The sequence below is a fragment of the Cyclopterus lumpus genome, chromosome 13 (assembly GCF_009769545.1).
Source record: "Cyclopterus lumpus isolate fCycLum1 chromosome 13, fCycLum1.pri, whole genome shotgun sequence".
Classification (NCBI taxonomy): domain Eukaryota; kingdom Metazoa; phylum Chordata; class Actinopteri; order Perciformes; family Cyclopteridae; genus Cyclopterus; species Cyclopterus lumpus.
Genome location: NC_046978.1, coordinates 9,499,837 through 9,521,549, shown reverse-complemented (window position 1 = coordinate 9,521,549; position 21,713 = coordinate 9,499,837). Strand labels below are relative to the sequence as shown.

The 21,713-nt window shown below is 40.4% G+C and overlaps 1 protein-coding gene across 1 annotated transcript in view; it reads right to left on the bottom strand.

Moving 5' to 3' along the window:
* Window positions 1–12,470: 12,470 nt before the first annotated feature.
* Window positions 12,471–21,713, bottom strand: part of b3glcta (beta 3-glucosyltransferase a) — a 53,353-nt gene continuing 44,110 nt past the window's right edge. Inside the window, 4 exon segments of the mRNA XM_034548576.1 lie at window positions 12,471–13,039; window positions 14,541–14,685; window positions 16,185–16,304; window positions 16,768–16,867. Coding sequence (XP_034404467.1) covers window positions 12,872–13,039; window positions 14,541–14,685; window positions 16,185–16,304; window positions 16,768–16,867 — 533 coding nt within the window. The 3' untranslated portion in view covers window positions 12,471–12,871.

The following is a 21,713-nucleotide window of genomic DNA, read 5'->3' as shown; positions in this document are numbered from 1 at the left end:
GTCACGGCAATGATTTTTTTATGCACAGCTAGCAACCTGACATAGCGTGCAGCCGCCAGGCTCTGCGCTACTAAGAGGACTTTAATGGCTTTTTCTTTCCACTTCAGATTTGGTAACAAAACCGACGGCCACTGGCTGGCCATGACATCAGTGGAGTCCCACCTGTCTCGTTTGAGTGCATTTTGCGTGGTCAGCCCTTCACACACGACAATGAGGCCTCGAGGCGACTCGTGAGGAACTTTATAAACCTGATCGTTTCGCTTTCAAGGGGCAGCGATTTATCTACTTGTCACAGACAGTTGTGGTCAAGGCGTAAAAGGACATTAAAACAGGTTCATAACTGTAAGTGCCTATATAGTTAAGCAGTGCATTGTACAAGCATCCCCAAGGCAAAAGAGGTAGTGTCATTGAGTAGTCTTCCAGAGATGAATACCTCCCTCTCATTTCTGGAAACACCTGATGGATCTGTTCAATCGTTTTTTATTCATTTTATTTATATGAGGCTGGGTTGTCAAACTGTTACTGTAATGTAATTGAGGTGAGTTATTACAAAATACTGTAAAGAAATCACTTGAAAGATGATTGTGCCTCACTGCTGTTGGGATCTTGTCATAGCTGGTAATAAATATGATGACCTGTAAATCTCTGTGTCCAATTTGCATAATCTGGGACTGTTGCTTCTGATCTTGTTTTGACCTTGATGTATCTTGCTGCCGTTACGGTGGCTCTGTAATTCTTTTTGACCGCGCCACATTTGATTAAGGCAGCAAAAATAATCTAACTATATTAAATGGATATGAGTTAATAGAGTTTAATGGATGCAAAAGCTGAAAATTAGCTGGAACATCTGTGTGAGTGCATGCGTGTATGTGTGTGTGTGTGTGTGTGTGTGTGTGTGTGTGTGTGTGTGTGTGTGTGTGTGTGTGTGTGTGTGTGCAGTATCAGTCTCACTGTTCAGCCTCTTTGTGAAAGTGAAGGTGAGGTACTGTGTTTGATTTTTCTGGAACTGATGCTTCAATTCATCATCCCCCTCTCTGTCTGGTTTCAATCGGTCCTCTACCTGCTAATCTCCCCAGGAGGGGTGGTAGGCCTGATCAACACTCTGCTTCTCTGGAAATACAACACACCAAGAGACTTTGAGTTATTAGGCTGCTGTAACAAATATCACTCAAAATTACAAGATCAAAATAGAGGGTGCGCTCAGACGGATTTATCATATCCTTTTGGAAGGAGACTATTATTGGGTATGGTATAACTCACAATATCTGAGATGTAAATGTGTGGTCAAATCTGCCGGGAGTCAGACAGATATGCTCCTCTCAAGCAGATATAGGACTCACAGTTGGAAAAGCATCACGGACAAAAACAACAAATGAAACAGTAACAGTTATGTATTTGTTAATAGTCAGAGAGACCTCTAACTATCCATCCATATAACCTATAATCCTACTTGTCACTCTATTTATTGACATGCTACTAAAAGAGCACACACATCTGTCTCAGAATCTGTGCATTTCTTCGTGAGTAAGCTGCTCTCTGCCTTATTTCTTTGTTTGTTTTGTGTGTGTTTAAGGCCTCCGGTCGTCGCCTAATTCAATTACTGTTTACAGATCTAAAGAATGAAGGGTAGGAATCATCATTATCTGCAGAAATATGTATCCCCCTTTTGTGCTTTACCCCTCACATAACCGAATTGGACAGCTTCAATCAGAACTTCTATCAGTGGCTATAAATATAATCTCAAACAGTTGAAACTAATAATACTAAGAGACGTTCACCCACACAGAGGACACTTGCATGGAAGCAAAATGCGTATCACAGACAATATACTGCCAATGTTCCTACAGTGCGTACAATGCAGCTATTACTCTTGAACATGATGTGTAATTATATTTCACTTTTAATCTCAACATATCTTGTGTAATTAGCTGCATCATATTTCTAACAGTGCAATATCCTCTCCTATTAACGCAATTAAATGCATTACTTATTATATCTGTGATGTTTATTTTATAATGCTTTCGATAAGTAAACGCTCAGCAGACCACAAAGCCTTTTGGAGCTGACTGCAATCCAATAAACATCCATCATATTTCTGGCAAAGCAATCATATCTGGGTGAGAAGGTTAACCCGAGCAATAAGGACATGCTTACTTGCATCTGAACTTTGTTTGCCTTCCACTGTTCCGCGAGAACGTTGAAGTGAATAAGTTAAGTAAAACGAAAGTAAAGCGTTCAATCCATAATGGAAAAATATATTTAGCCATGAGGCACGGCTTACGTAATATCTCAACAATTTTTCAATAGATGGTCATGAAATTTGGTACACACATACATTTCCCCCTGAAGAAAAAAATCTTAATAACTCTGGTGATCCCCTGACTTTTCATCGAGCTCCATCAATAGGTTAAAATGTTGATATGTCCAAATTGATGACCAGAGAGGCAACACTATGACTTTCCCATCAGCCCTAGCTGTACTTTGGCCCATAATTAGCTAATGTTAGCATAGAACACAACACTCTGATGATGAATAGGGTGAACAATTGATTAGCCATGTTCAGCCTCACAGAGCCACTAGCAGACTGCTCATACAACTGTGACTGTGAACAGGAAGCAAACAGGTAGCTGAACAGAGCGCACTGTAATTCCTACATGAAACTAAAGGGGAGAGTCTGTACCTGGCTCTCTTCAAAGTCCCTGTGCAGAGGGGACAGAAGAAGCTTCGCTCTGCTTTAAATGTCACGCTTTAAAACATGTTTTCCTTTTTTTCATACTGATTAGTTGAAAATGTCTGCAAGTGGCTAAAACCTGCACTTAACAAACTAGAACATGATCAGCATCTCTGTCTTTATAGTTGGATGCCACAGCAGCTGAAGGACAAGCTCTTTCCAAAAGAAAGCTCCATCTGGTTGCCTCCATACTGTAGAAGCACAAATACACCTCTTTCCTCTACAGCATGGTCCTACTACATGGGGAGAAAATGAGTCATAATGGAAGTTGCGTATTTTCGTAGTCATCAGAAGGAAACAACTTAATAGCCCCCTGACCCCGTCCATGTGCAATTTTCTAGGAATACTTTGCTATTTCAGTTCGGCTGAGTGGGCACTAATGGATCCAGTAACGAATATTTTCCTTTTATTATGCCTAATGATTCACGTTTGTTTGCCGCTGTTATTTAGAATCGGGTCTTACACAGGCTCTAATATTGCTAGTACAATATTTAAGGGTTTAATTCACATCGACGCTAACCATGCTTAAAATGCATATATTCAAAAAACATATATTTATCGAGCCTTGAATACGAAACTTTGCTTCACCACATCTTATTGCACCTTTCTATATATTTAATTAGAAGATGCAGAATGAACAGAACACAATCTTCCAACAAGTACATCATTATAAGATGACACTAAAGACCAGATCAAGTGTGCATGAAATAAATAGCTAATCACTTGTAGCCACATGCTGCTTGGTATTTGCCAACAGTTGTCAACATACAGCAGGGGAGGGCGTATGCACGGGGTTTGCATCCTCTGTCGGTGCCACCATCACAGTGTAGATTCACGAATGAACAAGAGCGTAGCCTGGCGAGCTTTGTGAAACAACACAATGCACAAGCAACAACAAACCCATACCATATGCTGGTCACACTCAGAAGATATGTAACAGCTCACAATTCATTATGCTCTTCATTAAAATGCTGCTCACTTCAAAGCTGCTCTCCTCTCTTCCGCCGCACCATTTTATTCTTGCTACGGGGCCACAGGTCATATGTTCAAGGTATTGTTGTTAATCTAATTCACCATTGTCACTCCAAACATTCTCACACATTTTAATAAGCAACTCATGTTCTGTTACATTACGTCTAGTGTTATATATTTTCATTGTGCACTTTGTTTGAGTCAATAGGTCATCAATAAGTGTTCAAGGACGTAAAGAGTCAAACGGACTGACTTTTGTAAAAGCACAGCTAATTATTATATTTTCATGATGAAGATGATTTTCCGTTGATGTTGTGGCTATGTTGTGTATGTTATCGTGCATGAAATACCAACTGCAAAACATGTCAAGGCACAAGTTCTCTGTTCCTCTATTCCATGTTAACCTGTACTCTTGCGCTGACTGATTTCACTCTGCATATTATACAACTGCACCAGCAATATGAGGATTATGAGCTTTTTTGAATTTGTTCCAATTTTATTTCTCACATCCAACATTAAAGCGAAACACTTTGATGTTAAAAATGAAACATAACTTTGAAAATATTAAGGCACAAATGTGATTAGGGCCAATGGACATTTTTGTTTCCATGAATTGTGTTTCTGGTGCAGATCCTGAAATACACCACATTTAAGGAAGTACTGTACTTTACATATTCAGTAAAATAAAATGTGGGCATGAGGTGAGGTCACCTAAATGGCATCCAACCTTGTTAGAGAAACACAAAACATCCATTGAACTGCACCGAATGAGTTCTCAGAACTGTGAAAGCTCTAAAATAACTATATTTATTGTCACCACCATGACCTCACCTCAAGATTAAAAAGGAAGCTTGGTTCAGTGCACTCCATCTTATATTCTCGGCAATGATACACTTACGGGGTGAGTTCGGTGAGCAGGGTTGTCCTTCAATCAGACGATCGGCGGTTCGATCCCCGGCTCCGCTAGCCCATGTCGATGTGTCCTTGAGCAAGACACTTAACCCCAAATCGCTCCCGAACCTTAGCCCCTCCCATCAGTGTGTGAATGGGGGAATGATGTCATGTAGTGTTAAAGCACTTTGAGTGGTACAGGTCCATTTACCATCTACTTCAAGTGAGACTTTCCAACAGAGGCCTCGCTTTTTGGAATCCGAAGAAACAAAATGAACTGGTGCAGTATTTCAGAGGCCATAGCTGCGACTTATGGGGCTTACGCCCCTCCGACTTACCCACACCTCTCAAAATAATTACATTCCATGCCAAGATGAAAGTAAACAGGTGGCTTTTTTTTTTTTTTTCTTCCCCTGCTTTCTGTGTCCCAAAGATAAATAGGGGTAAACATGTGTGGGAGGCATAGTTCCATCACACCATGTTGTTTTCATTGCACAGTTACAGTATCGAGACACCTGCACAGCGGGCTGCTTTACGCTCTATATCTTCTGCTTAATGAATACCGAGGCTCACCATCATCCTGATGGTGGTACCATTTGAATGCAGACCAGCGCTGAGCAGTACCGGTATACTAAAAGACACCTCCTGAATATGATATGTGCCTCGGTCAAGGACAGTGGCCTCAGACGTGGAGCTGCTGCCCGGGTGCGGCAGTGTGGCGACCTACTGCTCTTAAAAAGTTGGGTTGTGTCAAATTCGGAGGACATATTGTTCACAGGAGCTCTCCTCTATGTTATTTCAAGTGCAATGGCTGTGTATGTAGCAGAATAACACACATTATAGTCCCTAGACTGCAGGAAAAGAAGACATTAGACTGCTGAAGTAAAATCCTACAGTGTACATCTTCCTCTGTGATAGCCCTGAACTCTAATCCTGCAGCTGTGTTACATCTCCATACGTGCAGCTCACAGCGTCAGAAGCCGGAGGTGGAAGCTCACATAATCAAGTACTCCCACTTCTTTCTCACAAATATAAGCTTGTTAAAGTTAATACTTTCGCTGAGCCCATGACTATGAACAGAGCTGCTGTCAGCCTCGACCCAATCCTTGTTACTTTTTACACCAACGGCGGCAAAAAACAACACATTCCCAACATAAAGCCCCAGGTTATATACACGTGTGATGACAATTTCTTCCCAAAAAGAAAAGTCAAATAAATTTAAATTGAACATTAAACACACAACCCTTTACTTGTCATGAAGAGTACCCCCCAGCAACAGGTAACCATTCAAGGTGTGTACTGCCATCAATGTACAGTTGTTGAAAGGAACCAAAAAGTACTACGTTTAATAGGAAATGGGGAAACTGTGAACATTTTATTTTTAAATGATTGTGAAAAGTGAACAAATAAAATGCTGTGTTTTTCCCCCCCCGACTCATCTCTACTGTATCGATTTATTCTCATTCAAAATGTGATCACACACGAAAATACAAATAGCCTATATGAGTGTATATATAAGCTGACATCTCTTCCCATCAGGCGGATGATATAGTGTCCCATGCTGCTGCCTGAACAGATACAAGGAGTCTGTTGTTCCCCTGCCAATAAAACTGATTAACTCAGAATGAATGTCTGGGTGTCCACTGCGCAGACACACACTGCCTCACATTCCTATTCTCTCCTTTCCTTAGTTGCTATTATTTATTTATGGTGAGTTGTTATCGCTGTTGTATTTTTGCAGTAACTGACAGGCAGCCCTGTGACAGAAATATACTGTAACTGTTTTATATTATTTGTGCTGTAAACATATTCTGGAGTATGATACTTTTTTACAATATTTGTTATGACCCGGCCACAACAATTAGGAGACACACCATGATAAAGTTTTCCCAAAATGTATTGTATTTAACTAAATTAAACCAAATTAAAAGTGAACAGAATGTTTACGGTGTGGACTGTTTGGATCAGGGGTGGTGGTCGTGTGTGTGATGCATGAGTGTGTGTGCGAATGTTGCAAAGGTGCAAGACTAAATATAAAGTCAGGCAACAAAAGAATGAAAAACCAAACCAAGCAACAGATGCCTGAAAGCACCAGGAGAGCATGTATTCATTGGCAACACATTTGTACAAATTAAATCCATTAAATATCCATTAAATATTTACAATGTCACAAAACCCATTTAAGACAATGGCTTAAAGAAACAATAGAAGCATTTTGTACAAAACACATCTTTTTCGACCTTGATTAAGGAAGGTAGCGCCGTAGTAGCACTTTAGCAGCACTTAAATGTCTCTTACTGATAGCACTTTGTTGTTTAGCACTTTAGCAGCACTTAAATGTCTCTTACTGATAGCACTTTGTAGTTTAACTTTATTGAAGAAATTGTACTTGCTTGATTCTTGTTGTTCTGAGTTTGGACTCATGGTTTAATGCACTTATTGTAAGTCGCTTTGGATAAAAGCGTCAGCTAAATGACATGTCATGTAATGTGCCAACATGAGAAATTGTGCACAATAAAAGCCGGACAAATTTGCGGCACCATCGCAACAGAGCTTGACGATAGCCGCAGATGACAAACATTACGCTGCCATTTTAAAATAAAAGAATACGAAGCACTCACAAGGACGTATCACTGTCAGAGAGCGCTAAATATTTTGGGGAATTCATTAACTATTCTGTCAGAACAGATCCCTCTCCTCTCAACCTGTCCAAAAATATGGAGTATTAAGTAAGGACACTTACTAAAGGACACAAAGAGAAGTGCCGACATCCCTCCTCTTAAAAGGGCAGAGGAACATAATATTAAAAATGCGTAGGCCTTGATTTGACAACAACAACAATAACAGGACATTAAAAACAGGAAATACTTTGATGCAAATTGCGATAAGAAGAGGATGATTAGCCATTGCATTGTAGAACACCAGGGGAAGAAGACTTCTTCCCCTGGTGTTCTACAATGCAATGGCTAACCAGTAGGACATAGTACTCACCATGCTCCCACGCCCTCCATACACTGCAAAGCAAAAGGTCAGACACCATCGCCTGGACAGCCACGGTCACCCTCACTCCTAAAGCACTCAAACAAAGATCAAAAGATGAACATGTTATTGGAAATAGAAAAGTAATCGCATCACTCGAACGATGGCTTGAGATATTGGGGCCCCCTTCTTTCAAGGAGAATACACTGACAAGTGTTTGATCAGGTACTCGAACTAACCTTTAAAGGAGTTGCCTTTAGTGTGTAATGGAATCTCCTGTTAAGATCTCAGATTGTCTTGTTAATTGAATCATCTTTTTTCTGGAGCAAAATGATGCCACCTTAATTTAGGTGTGCAGCAAGCAACTAATACGTGTTTCAGGGGGATTCAGGTGGTCCTCTGGTGTGTGATGGAGCCGCAGCAGGCGATATCTTCTTCGATGCGGAGCACCCTCGGGACCCTGATGTCTACACACGTATATCGTCCTTCAGGGAATAGATTAAGTAGTAAGTAAGGCAAATTAGATTGAATGGTAATGTTTCAATATGCTTGATTGGGATGTACTTTTTTTAAACAAGGTTTTCTTTTCAGATATACTAACATGTGTTGTTAAATATCTGCTTAGCATTGCAGTACTGCAGTTGTTGAAAGGAGGTGATCAATTATGTGTTGGACACCCTCACCTTTCTTTTTGTTATGCAGTATGCATTCAAATACATTCAACAAAGCTCTTTTCATTGTGAAGTTTCACAAATATACTGAGCTAAATGTGATGATGAAATGAAAACCGTGAAACCATGATTTCTGTGATTTCAGCACTGGAGAACAATGTATTATTGGTCAACGTTTTGTTTGTGTTTGCATTCTTGGATTGGTAGTTTAATTCTTGGATAGGTAGTTTAATTCTTGGATAGGTAGTTTAATTCTTGGATAGGTAGCTTAATTCTTAAATAGGTAGTTTCATTCTTGGATAGGTAGTTTAATTCTTAAATAGGTAGTTTAATTCTTAAATAGGTAGTTTCATTCTTGGATAGGTAGTTTCATTCTTGGATAGGTAGTTTCATTCTTGGATTGGAAGTTTCATTCTTGGATAGGTAATTTCATTCTTGGATAGGTAGTTTAATTCTTAAATAGGTAGTTTAATTCTTAAATAGGTAGTTTAATTCTTGGATAGGTAGTTTCATTCTTGGATTGGAAGTTTCATTCTTGAATAGGTAGTTTCATTCTTGGATAGGTAGTTTAATTCTTGAATAGGTAGTTTCATTCTTGGATAGGTAGTTTCATTCTTGGATAGGTAGTTTAATTCTTGGATTGGTAGTTTAATTCTTGGATTGGTAGTTTCATTCTTGGATAGGTAGTTTCATTCTTGGATAGGTAGTTTCATTCTTGCAGCTGTCACAAACCGGGCCGCATGGCCATGACAACAAAGAGGGATACACACAAGCAGGTAGTTAACAGAAAGGGTTTTATTTAACTTAGGTAGCATAGCCAGTGCGATGTTGTATAGTGTCGGGTCAAACATACTCTCCTACAGACAGCCAACCGGGGTCTCAGGACGGAGAGAGAGAGAGAGAGCTCCTGAGACCAGAGGGCCTTTTAAATGCAGCACTGGCACACACGGCCCAGGTGCTGCCAGTGCTGCTGATTACCTCAGGTGTTTACACTCTCCTGATGACCCTTGGCCACACCCACCTGCAGGGACATGAGCCAGTGGCAGAGAGGGTCATCACACAGCATAAATGTAATTGTTTCACTTAATAATAATAATGATGAGGATGGTTGAGCAGCTTAGTGCTAATTTGCAACTGTACTGTAGAAATAAAGTAAACATGTGTCACTTTATTGAATTTGAATTGCTTCACTTGAATACAAAAACTAATAATAATTGCATTAAACTGAATCTAAACTAAATGTTTCTATTATGTACCAAAGCAAATTCCTTGTATGTGAAATCCTACTTGACAATAAACCTGAATCTGCAGTTTACTGAAAGTGACACACATCTGCACTATAACCACAATACAATGCAAATTACAGTAACTAACTGTAAATATATTATGGTGTATTGAGCATTGTGTGGTATTAAACTGTAAAAGAATGACAGCAAAGCAATTGCTTTAAAAAGGTTTATATCTCCATTTGTGTATGCCATTAATCGCAATGTTTGTATATTTATTTGTTATCCTGTACTGCTGTTTTGTGTCCTTGATGCTTTGACTTCAATGTTCAAGACAAATTTCACTGCATGAACAATAAAGTGTATTTGATAATCTAATCTTTTCTTAGAACAAGGAAGCTGGTGGAGGAAGAGTATTCAACAATATCTTAATCGCGATCAGCAGCCTGACACGATGACAGCACACTATTCATTTGACCATGAACTCGCTATGAAACCAGTCTTGTGTAACCGGTGGTTAGGAGCTGGTGGCATTTCGACTTTCAATACTTGTCCTTGGCTGCATGGAAATGAGCGCAACCGCCCATCTGCAGTTTAACACCCTGTGTTTTATCCACTCACCCCTCTGAACATCAGTATTAGAATTTAACAAAGAGTTTATTCTGTGAGGCTAAATTGGGCAGGCAATCATATTATCTTTACAGGACATTGCTGAATTATACATACAAACATAATTAATTCAACAGCCCTGCCAGCATTCATTATCATAATGTTCTTATTCTAAATAAACAAGCAAAGTGATGACTCCTGCTGAGGAACACCTTTCGAATGAATAATGTACAAAATCAGTGCTTAATTAGTTTGGATAATATCAGTGAAATTGATAAAAGGTAAAAAAAAACGTTCTAATGGAAACAATGTATCGACTCTTGGATTCTACCAATCACAAGGCTGCAGTGCTTTGAGCTAAAGGCTAACATGAGCAGGCTAATTGGTGATTTAGCAGGCGTGTTTATCATGAGCTCGTCTTTGTTTGGTGCGTTAGCAAATTGTATCCCCACAGAGCCACGTGACCCTCACATGCCACAACACAAATGATATTCCGTAGTATATAGTTCACCAGGGTTCACTTTTACCAATTGAAATCACTTAGTGTAAACTGGGGAGAATTAAGTCTCTTCGTTTGTGTCCCGTAATTGTTTTGCTAAAGAGATCTTTGCAGTCACTGTTGATCCCCTGAAGGGATGGAAAACAGATTGGCAACAAGTGAGATCACCGAGTGATGATAAAAGCCCCAGCTGAGCCGACTGTAAGAGAGGCAGCTCTTCTCATCTGCCCCATTTTGGAGGGCCCGCTGGTCACACTGAATCCTCTGAAGATAAAGCACTCATCTTCAAACTGAAAATTCTCCATCTCCCAACTGCTTTCCAGCCGGGTCTCTCCACGGCTCACGCATGCTTTTATTCAAATAAAGCTTAAGGAATATTAATGCGGCCATGTGAGACTTACATTTTAGTTCCACAGACGAAGGCATACGTTGAAACATGATGAACCTGAACCGTACAGTTCCTTTCCCATCTAGTTAACTGCTTCAAAGGGCGGAATAAAGGTGAGCGTCTGCAGTGCCACCTCCTTACAGCTGCTGACAACTTAATCAAAGACATTAGAAATGGCTAGTTCGCCCAAATTTCGAAACATGCGTTCCAGACTATTGCTTTGGGAGAAAGGATCTCAGATGCAGAATCTAAACACCTGGACAACAAAACTCATACTCACCTAGAAGTAAGTTTTTTTTTTCTGTGAAGAATATCATTTTCTTTGCAGGAGAGTTTGTAGTTGACAGTTATTTATAGTTTAAATATGTATGTATCTTGAGGCCAACAAAAACATATATAAAAACATATATATATATATATAGTTTTTCCTGTGCAGTTTTATTCCTTGAAGCGTGGAGAGGCCTTGCAATTATAACGGCAATTATACCTTTAAGGAAATAAAACCAACAGAAATATAATCAAACAAAAACACATTTGGTTCTTTTAATATGTGTTCATGGTTTCTTCTGAGGGAGAGGAGAGCATAACCTCAGTATTTCTAAAAACTTAGGGTCTTAGCTGAACAGAAAATACAAATCTATTTTAGAGGAAATACAGTGCTACACTCATCTTACCGTTTCACTCTTTTGGACAAAAGATTAAAGCATCAAATTCACGACCAGACAAAGTTTAACCCGACTGGGATGTTGTTGCTGACATTGTAGACATATTGGCGGAGCAAGCATGTTGTGTGGACCTACTGAGGAATTTCATCAGTGTAAATACTGTGTTACCACCACTCATCACTCCATGTGTGGGTGAGTCCCACGGACTTTAACTTGTTTCTTACAAGTAGGTTACAACTCATCGGCCCGAGGCTAAAGGACTCTTCATGAACTCGAGCCGGCCGACTGTGCTATTAGGACAGAATAGCGCCACAAGTAGGCAGGTTTAATTCTTCAAGCCAGGCTCACGGTCTTTGAAAGACCTTTAATAATGTTTAGCAACTCATTGGGTCTGCAAAATAATGATCTGAGACAATTTGTTTTGAGAAAAAAACATGAAACATAAAAAAAAGGTTATTGATAAAACTAATTTCAACCTCATACCTCACGATATCAGCTAATGTTTTACAAGCAATTATGTCTTTGAAATTGTGCTCCTTTTTAGTTCCTGCAACCGTCTAAGAGAGACTCGAGAAATGGTCTAAGGCCAAAAATGTAATGAGGGTGTGAGGGCGAGCCTAAAGTAAAGGTAAGACGTTTATCTGCCCGAGCAGCAGTTGGACCCATTTAAAGGCTCCCATGTTGGGAGTAATTACAAACCTTCAGCACACTTGAGAGCTTTAATGCCTTTTAGCTGCACTAAACAGTCTGTGTTTCACCATCTTAGGCGTAGCCTCAATAAACCTTTTAATTTATACATTACTGGTTTAAAATAAATCCTGTAATAAGCCTCCAATGAAATAGCGAAACAAAAACAATTCAATTCTATACTTTTATGCCAAAATAGAGCACATCGTACAGCATTAGTGACCCTTTTTTTAAGATACAGTATCTCCCAGAGAAGCAGATTCTCCGTTGTAAGTTCAGAATATTCATATGATATAAATATACACATATTATATCCATATTTCCAAAATAACAGTAACCTCAACATGCATCTCAGCCATGAAGACACTCACAGATTAAGTCATGGACACGCGCTCGCACGGCCCAACAGTTCAACACCAACAATACCAAAACATATCTGTGAAGGACAGTTTCAGTGCCATGACTTCATCACACACACACACACACACACACACACACACACACACACACACACACACACACACACACACACACACACACACACACACACTGATTATAACTCCGTCTTAGCGTTGTCATTAAGTCCATCTGAAGCTCTCGGCCTCAAGTCATCCTTAAGCCATTTGTTGTAAACAGCAATGGGGTCGATGTTCCAGTGTTTATGGAAGGAGATGGGCACCTGGTGTGCTAAGAAGTCTCTGGCATAGTCCTCTGGGCGTGCCTGAAAGGTAAGATGAAGTACAGTCATTTATTTGGAAGCAGCCACCAAAGTGCCGCGGAAAGCAACAGTGAAGGCGTGAAGGTATACGTTAATGTCGAAAACTGAGCAACTCAAACTATAGTGTGTTTAGAGATGAAATTCAGCCAAACATGAGGAACCGTATTAATACGTTGGAACGATATGCTCTTTTCTTTTGACATGTCATTGCACGGTAAACACAGGTGTATACAATAACATATTCATTATGGCCCTCTTCCATTCAGCCCTGATTTTGTGCATGTTGGCTGACTGGAGTGGCTGTTACACACACATTACAAGGGGAGCATCATTCATTTGATCAATTACACCTTGGTTCTGCTGTGAAAAGGGACTATTTGTTGACTTATTGGCTGATTCTCTGGCACAGTAGCCGAAAATGTTATGTATTGATTTGTCAACATACAGGTGATTTATCTTATCTCTGCTAATAAGCACTCCAAGCCGGACTGTGTGTGTGTGTGTGTGTGTGTGTGTGGGTGTGTGTGCGTGGATTTTTCTTGATTGACTAGATAGGCAGGGGACGAATTACAACTTTCTCACAACCCATTTTGAGCTGTTGTAGAAGGTGTGGTTAATAATAAAATGAATGATGGATGCACGCTGGCTCATTTTCACACTGCCATTTCAAACTGTGACACAGAACAGAGCCATTGTTAATGTTTTGAGTAACACATGTACTTTTCAAGTCAACATGTCTGCTATGATTTTTCTCAAAGGTCAGATGCATCCGACTTCAAAATACGTCCTGAAAAGGTTAACAAATGGATGCCCATTCAGATCCATCATTCAAAGTAATTAAACTAATAGTAATTGATATAGTGCTATGATTTCATTGCAGTGTTTTTGACCTTCAAAAAAACAATCCTGCAACCATCTTAAGTTGTCCAATGATGTGCATAGTAGCAAGTTACACCCACGGGAATCTTTTCCATCTTTACCATCCATCCCGTGAGATGTGAATGTGACATGATGCTGCAATTACATTGTGTCAGCAGAATGAGAAGAACTCACATAACTGCAAGCTTTGCAGTCATTTTTTATTCTGTTTGCCAGATGGAAGATACGGTGGCTGTCAGAAATTGACAATGTCTCAGAGTTAAAATTAAATGTAGTGTAAAGCGGTCTAAGACACAACTTAAATGCTTCTGAAGATCAGATATCAGCCTGTTTGGTTGTCGACTACCAATAAGATAGAGGTGTCTATCTGTCTCAGGAGGATGAGTCTGTAAAAGCTGTGATGAAATCGGACTTTCTCAGCAGTCTATTGGTTAAAAGGCACCACAAAACCTCCGCTTAAACTAAACAGAAAGATGATGTCCCATCATGCTAAAAAATGTATTTACAGTAAATATTTGGATTGTATTTCAGCACCAAAAAACAAGCCCTATCAGTCCCACCGCCAGAGGTACAAACACACACAGATAGAGACACAAATACTGCATTGTAAGAGTGTGAAGGCAACCTGGTGGAAGAGTGGGCTGTGTGTGACAGGAAGTCCGAGGGCATTGAGGCACATTCCCAGCACCATGTCATCCGGTGCGTCATTGCTGTAGCACTTGCAGCCGCTGTCAAGAAGTCGGACCACAGCCTCCCTGCTGAACACCATACTGCAGCAGCACAGAGACGGACAAATAGATACATGTGACTGCTGATTTAGCTGCACTGGAAATGATCAGATTGGCAGCAAAGTATGGAAATGACCAGAAAATAATAAGTATATCTTTCAGCTGTCATCTTGTTCAGCATGCTTTTGTTATTCAGTCACTGAGAGGGCGACAGAATAAGTGACTGAAACTGAAAATCAAGTTGAGAGGAAGATACGTTTTTTTTCTGTGAATTGGCTCTGCACAATTGGCTCTTTGGAAATATTTGCAATTACACATGAAAAAATTAAATCCACCACTCAAAACAGTTATTAGAAGATATCACTTTTGAGAAAACTGGCAGCTGCAGTGTTGTAAAGCGTCAGAGCGACTGAAGTGGGCGTAAAAATAGAGTTTCAAGATGTGTCTGTTGCACAGATTTCATCCAGCACTGACAGCTGACATGTAACTTGTGCTTATTGCTCACTTTTTCTTGCATGCAATAAGAAAATATCATCTTTTGGAGTTATTATTTGTGTCCTATATGTAGTGTTGGGTTGTAGTGGATTTTATATATACTTGCACATGTAAATAAGAGGTTATGTTTTAAATTAATACATAAAGAAAGTTAATATTCTGAGGAATGTATTATAAAGCATAAGAGAGGATCACTGTTTTATTATTCTGTTTGTTGATGACAAATGTAATGATTAACTGTATGATGCATGAGAATGAATGATGTTTTTATTGTTTATAGTTAAAATGGATGCCGATTGAAACCTGAGACGTTGCTTTTATTCTGAAGGCCGGATAATAGGGTTTTATTCTGAAGGGGAACTTCCTGTCCTTGACCGGAAGTGCGAGCTTTGACCCCGCCAGCTTATCGATTGGCTTAGCGAACAGAATGGCGGCATTCTTTGAACCGGCCAATGAAACTAACCTTTAGGTGTGAATTCATTTGCATGACCAGACTAACAGCCGAGCATTTGTTGTGGACTCAGAGTTCTTTGGTTCTGGATCTTGAGACCGCCCCGGGCTCTACGCTGCACCTGGCTGAGAGAGAGGCCTTGGGAGCAGCGAGGTGTCCGTCTGTGGAGAGCTCTCCCTTACCAGCTCCACGATCGTTGAATGTTATCTTTGCCATTAAATATTGTTCAACTTTAATTCATTGAATCCTGGATTTCCTGCGGACACGGGACCCGAAGTTCTGAACACATATCTTACACCTGTCTTGCAGTAACTAACGATTTCTATAATGCAGTGTGAGTATTAAGCAGTGACTCCCTCCCTTTTCTTATCAACCATTGCGGTGATTTATTCCATATTTTCTATTGAATATCTTTCCTTTATTGCAGCCTGCAAACCACACCTTCCCTGAAGGGAGCAACACACTTTTAAACTGAATAGAAACGGTTTATCAGTAAATTACAGGCTACAGGTTTTCCATTACATATTTTACAGTCCCTCTGCTGCGTCTGTATCTTTCATCATTATTCCCCGAGCATCTGAGCTGAGAAACTCACCCTCCACCTCCCGTGATGTAACTGTAGCCGCCTTGGCTCAGGCCGTAGCCGTATCGCTCCCCTAGACACACTGGTTCAGACGGGTTGTAACAGCTCAGCAAGACTTGCAGTCGGGAGAGGCTAAAGGAAGCACAGATCAAACTCATCCCACACTCAAACATTATACACACACACACACACACACACACATGCCTGTGCCGTGCACACGTATGAAACCGTCCACTTAGAAGGTGAAAGAACTGCTGTCCCTCAGGCGCTATTACACATCCAGAGGCTTCCACATGACAGATATAGAGTGAAGCCAGCCGGACTTGAATTCATGCACTGAGCTTTTTAGATGTTTGACAGGATGATAATATTTCTGGAACTCATTTCCCCAAATGCATTTCTCTCTTTCACGGTGCAAACCTTTTCATTGCCGAGACAGAATCTGTTGCAAAATGTACGAGTAACTGTCACTCTTAAGTCGGAGAAAAATGAAAGCGTGGCATTTAAAGAATGAGACGCTGTGTCCCAGTAAAAGAAAAAGGAAAGGCAGAGAAACACCATGTTGAAAACACATTTACAAATCATGAAAATATACCTGATAAGTGTGTCATCGTCGACGACGAGGAGCCACTTGGTGTCCGGGACAGCGCCGCTAAGAAATCTTTGAAGGATTGCAAAAGTTTTTCCGCAGTGGCCTGCAAAAACAGCGCGCGATTAATACAGTGGCCTGTACAACTTCATCTCATATTGACCATGTGCTGTATTCTGGTTTACAAAGATAAATAACCCTGTCACAGGAAGAGAAAAACAGACTTGGCATAAGCAGCTCTGCCACAAAAAAAAAAACACACTAGTCGTGAATTACGCTAATGCTAAAGGATTTAAAAAAGCCAAGCAACAGTCACAACAGCAACATTATACTTAGGAGAAGACATTACATAAGACAACAGCTTAGATGGCTGATGAGAAGAAGAACCATTAGATGTGGCCAATAGGGTTTTATATGAGGATCATTGCAACAATTTGTTAATTAGACTCTCATTCTCTTAAAAGGAGCCGTGAGGAGGCGTGACAAATGAGCCCAACCCTAATCAGGATGCAGTACATTTGCAACCTTCGCGTCTATTTCAGCATTAACTTGACAGTTGAATGCAAAGTTACGAAGTGTGAACAAGTAGCGGCTCTGCATTCGGCTCAAGGACACCTCAAAAGCATTCGTGGCTGTAGGCGGACACCTCAGTCATAATATAGCAGAGATGAAATAAGTGTCAAACAACAACTTTGTTAAGATTTGTATCGTACGGCATGAAAGAAAATCTCTCCAATGCGAGGATGTGTCCTCTTTGTGAGCAGAGAGACTGTTGTCTACATTCTGGCATCTAAAGACATAATAAGGTATGTTTGGCATGATGGGCCAGGCAGATCAAACCTTTACTCTGGCATGTTTGACATGACTGCCAGATGGAACAAAATATTCTGCCAACTCCCAAAAACAAAAATAGTGATGGGGTGGTACACAACACATACAAGGAACCCAAAGAGATTTCCTCATCAGAATCCCAATATCTGCACACCATCAGGGCTGAGACATGGAAATCCCTGGTGGCAAGCATCACAAAGAATACTGAGACCGTACTGTTTTATTTATAAGGCACCCACGGTGTTTTTTCCCAGAGTATCTGAATATAGAATGAGTAAGGACACCTTGAACTGCTGACAGGAATAAAATCCCAAAATGCACTTTTAGAGGCAGATCTCCAGACAAGCCTGGTAATCTTATTCCTAGTTGGAAGAGGTTAGTGAGTGGCGTTCAGGGGCATGGAAAGATACTGCTATGTTTACAAAAAGGAGAAAGGTCAGTTTTCTTTAAGTTTCATGTGTTGTCTATCTGTCCGTCTAAAATGGATTTACTAAATATTAGCTATTAGCTAAGGTCTGACCATTCTCTTCAAAATGTAGACATATGGTATTTTACAAGCCTACATTAGTGATATAGTCAAACGCTGGCAAGTCTGTGGAATCAATGAAGTCAGTGCAAGGTGAAAACATATAGGATAACTAACGTCAAGCACCAACCATGTCCATGAAGCTTGAGGTCATGGAGGAACAGAAAATGGTTAAAAAAAAGAAGGAGGAGGAACTAATTATGTATGTCCCAACTTTATCTTAATTCTAGTCTGATAACCGATTGATATCATATGGGTATTTGGCACCAGGGGATAGATAAACTACTTCTTTTTCATTTGACCTCAGCCATGTCTCATTTTAGTGCATGCTTATCTGATTACCAGAGTGGCTTGCGGCTTTACCTCACCCCTTTGTGACAGCTTCATTGCATATATATTTTCAAAGATACGGTATATTTCTGTTGACATGGTGTTGTTTAATCAAACGGTAATTCATCTTTAAAACCTCCCTTTTTTAAAAACATTTTTCTGCCATCCTGTCTGTACTCCAGGATGGAAATGTCGTTCTGAGTGCTCTGTTTGACTGATAGTACGCAGTTACTAAGCAGAGGAGCTTCTGTATCTGGCTGCGTACCAAACTAGAGAAAATCCCCCTGCCTTGATGATGGACTGTGGATTGCTGCCAAACTTCCAACACTCAATTGTTGCCTCCAGAAAAATAAAAACTCCTGGCATGCAGTGCAAGTCACAATTATAGGAAAGGTAACAACATGATTATTGGTTGAGAGGAGCAGAGCTGTGGCTTTTTCTGGTGAATGATATCAAACCCGCCAGCAACTTTTGCCGCTGGTAACATGTCGAGTTATGCAAATGAGGAGGTTTGAGAAGCCAGATGACTTACACTTGATTTTATTTATTTTGTATCTGTCATGGCATAACCAGCTGTCAGCCTGCCAGCTTGGAAGTAAGCAAACCATGAATGGGAGCACACATCATCTCCTGCCCTGACCCCAGTAACTGTAACATGGGGGCACAAAGTCAACTAAAAATCTGGAATATTAATATTGCTCTGCTTAATGGGAACGAGTAGACGGCCATTGAACAGATATCTAGGGCAGATTAGGTTCCCAGTGTATCTACCCAATAGAGCTGCAACTATGAGTCAGATACTTGATTTATAGTTCAAGCAAAAATACCAACCATTTGCTAGTTCCACTTTGTCAAATATGAAGATTTGATTATGTTTCTATCTATATATCAAATCAGAGTAAACTTAAAGGGGACAAATAATGAAAAATACCCTTTTCAGTGCTTGTGCACATACATCCGGGTATCCGGGGTGCCTACCAACACACAAACTGTGAAACAAGACAACCCAGTCAGCTTCTTTGTGGGCTGCAATAGACCAGAAAGCATGTGATTCACCAAGCCAATGGGACGTGGCTCCAGATTGAGTAAATATTCAGCAGATTTATTGATAATGAAAATAATTGTTACTTCCACCCATAATCAAATGCAATCTACTCGAACAGCTCTGCAATACTCCTACTGTAAGCTGAAGGCTACAGTCCAATGTGTTCTTTTTTTACTCACATGTTTGACCACTGTCTAGGCTTCAGATAGCAATGTTGTGCTGGTCTTTATTATATTCTTTGCCTGTCACGTGTGTAACTGTAAAAACACCTTTCTGGATGATGCAAACTAGGATACTCCCACCAATGGGACGAAAACCATGCTATCAATATGTCAATGTAATACACAAATTAATGACAGGAATATGAAAAGATAAACAAAAAAAGCAGCCAGGGTTTAGTTATGTATCTATAAAGTCTATCCCTGCACAGTATGAACATGTTTCCGCACACAGTGAAACCTAAGCAATCATTCACTGTGTGATAACATGTTTAATCATTTCTTAGGGTTTGATTCCCTAAATCAGTCAAACTTGGCCTGACTACAAACAATTACACATATAGTGATGACTAATGGATGCATTAGAAGCAAAAGAGAGGCACTGTGGTGGCTTCTGGGATTGTCCCGTCACCTCCAACTTTACACCAGGGATGCCATCCTGAGATGTCCTGCAGTTATGACTCTACTTTTATGAGATGCATCGGCAAGGTCAGTGGTTGCTGCAATGGTGTAAACAGCTGACACATTTGCATTTACTGGTGTCATTTCACCACCAGACACGGAGGGGACATAACAAGCAGGCTGGACAAAAGACAGATTGTCTTGCTCTTCACAGAACAACAATATCGAGCCGCAGAGTGAAACTCCTCCATCATTGATGATCCCCGTTTTGTGGTTAGATAACATTGTTATTAATATGATATCAAGGTGTGATGTAAAGGTTTGAAATTAGTTTGAGATCGGATTTGAGCAGCTGGGAAACAGCTTCAGAAATCTGATCAAACGCTCTTAAAATCAGATTGTCCACGTGGATATTTCCCATGAACACATTTGATTTAAAAATCCAATGTGATTACTTTAGTGATGATCCAGTCGTGTGCCTGAAATCTAAGAACACTGACAATTGGTGCAAGAACTATCTGTAGTTCAGCAGAGTCACGAGGCAAAGGATCTGGTGGTGGATTTGTTACAGAGCAAGAAGCAGCTGAGACCTGTCACGATCCACAACGAGGAGGTGGAGACGAGGCGGCCCTCCAGTACGGGGGCACTCACGGGGGATAGCAACAACAAACTGGACCGATAATTAGGTTGACTCTTATTCTTGACGAGGCTCGGCTCTTTAACAGACTAGTCTGCATGTTCCAGCGAATAGTTTGCATCAGTCACTTTACCGCCGACAGAAACTGAAGGGAGGCCGGAGACTAAACTACACTCTTTTGAACAACAACCCCAACCAGTGGGCTGAGAGTGGCTACAGCCTATGCATCATCTCATTAAGGTGCAACATTAGTCCAAAGTGCTGTAAAATGGTCCGAAAAGGCCTGTAGCACAGGCAACCAGAAGAGACGGAGAGATCTACTGCCGCCTTTACAAGCTACCGTGGATTGCTTTGAGCGGTTGATGTTCTCATACTTCTTTCTGTTTATTATTCATAATGCATTCCTAGGGTCTTTCCCTCAGGAGAAGCTGAAGGATTCCCCAGGCTCTCCCAGCTGGGGAATGCGTTTTCCTTCTCTGTTCCAGGTTCTCCCAGTCAGCCATATCTCATGCGTCAAGAACCACCTTAGGGCTTTGTTTTCTTTGCTTTGAGATTATTCTTACTTCTGAGTTAATGTAAAATACATATCCATACTGTATGATACAAGCTCTGTATTTGCTCGTTCCTATACATGACATTGTTGTTTTTGTCTGCACCTTTACATGAAATGTAAATACTGAAGATGACTGTTCTGTGGATTTGAAGGAATAGTTTGACATTATGGGAAATGCTTTCATTGGCTTACTGAAAGAAAGTTAACTGAGAATGTGCAGCACACACACACACACACACACACACACACACACACACACACACACACACACACACACACACACACACACACACACACACACAAACACACACACACACACACCTCCTCCTCCGATGAGAGGGTGACCCACTACTGGGCCACAAATGACCCATAAATGACAGATTACCACTAGCTCTTAAATAAACAAATAT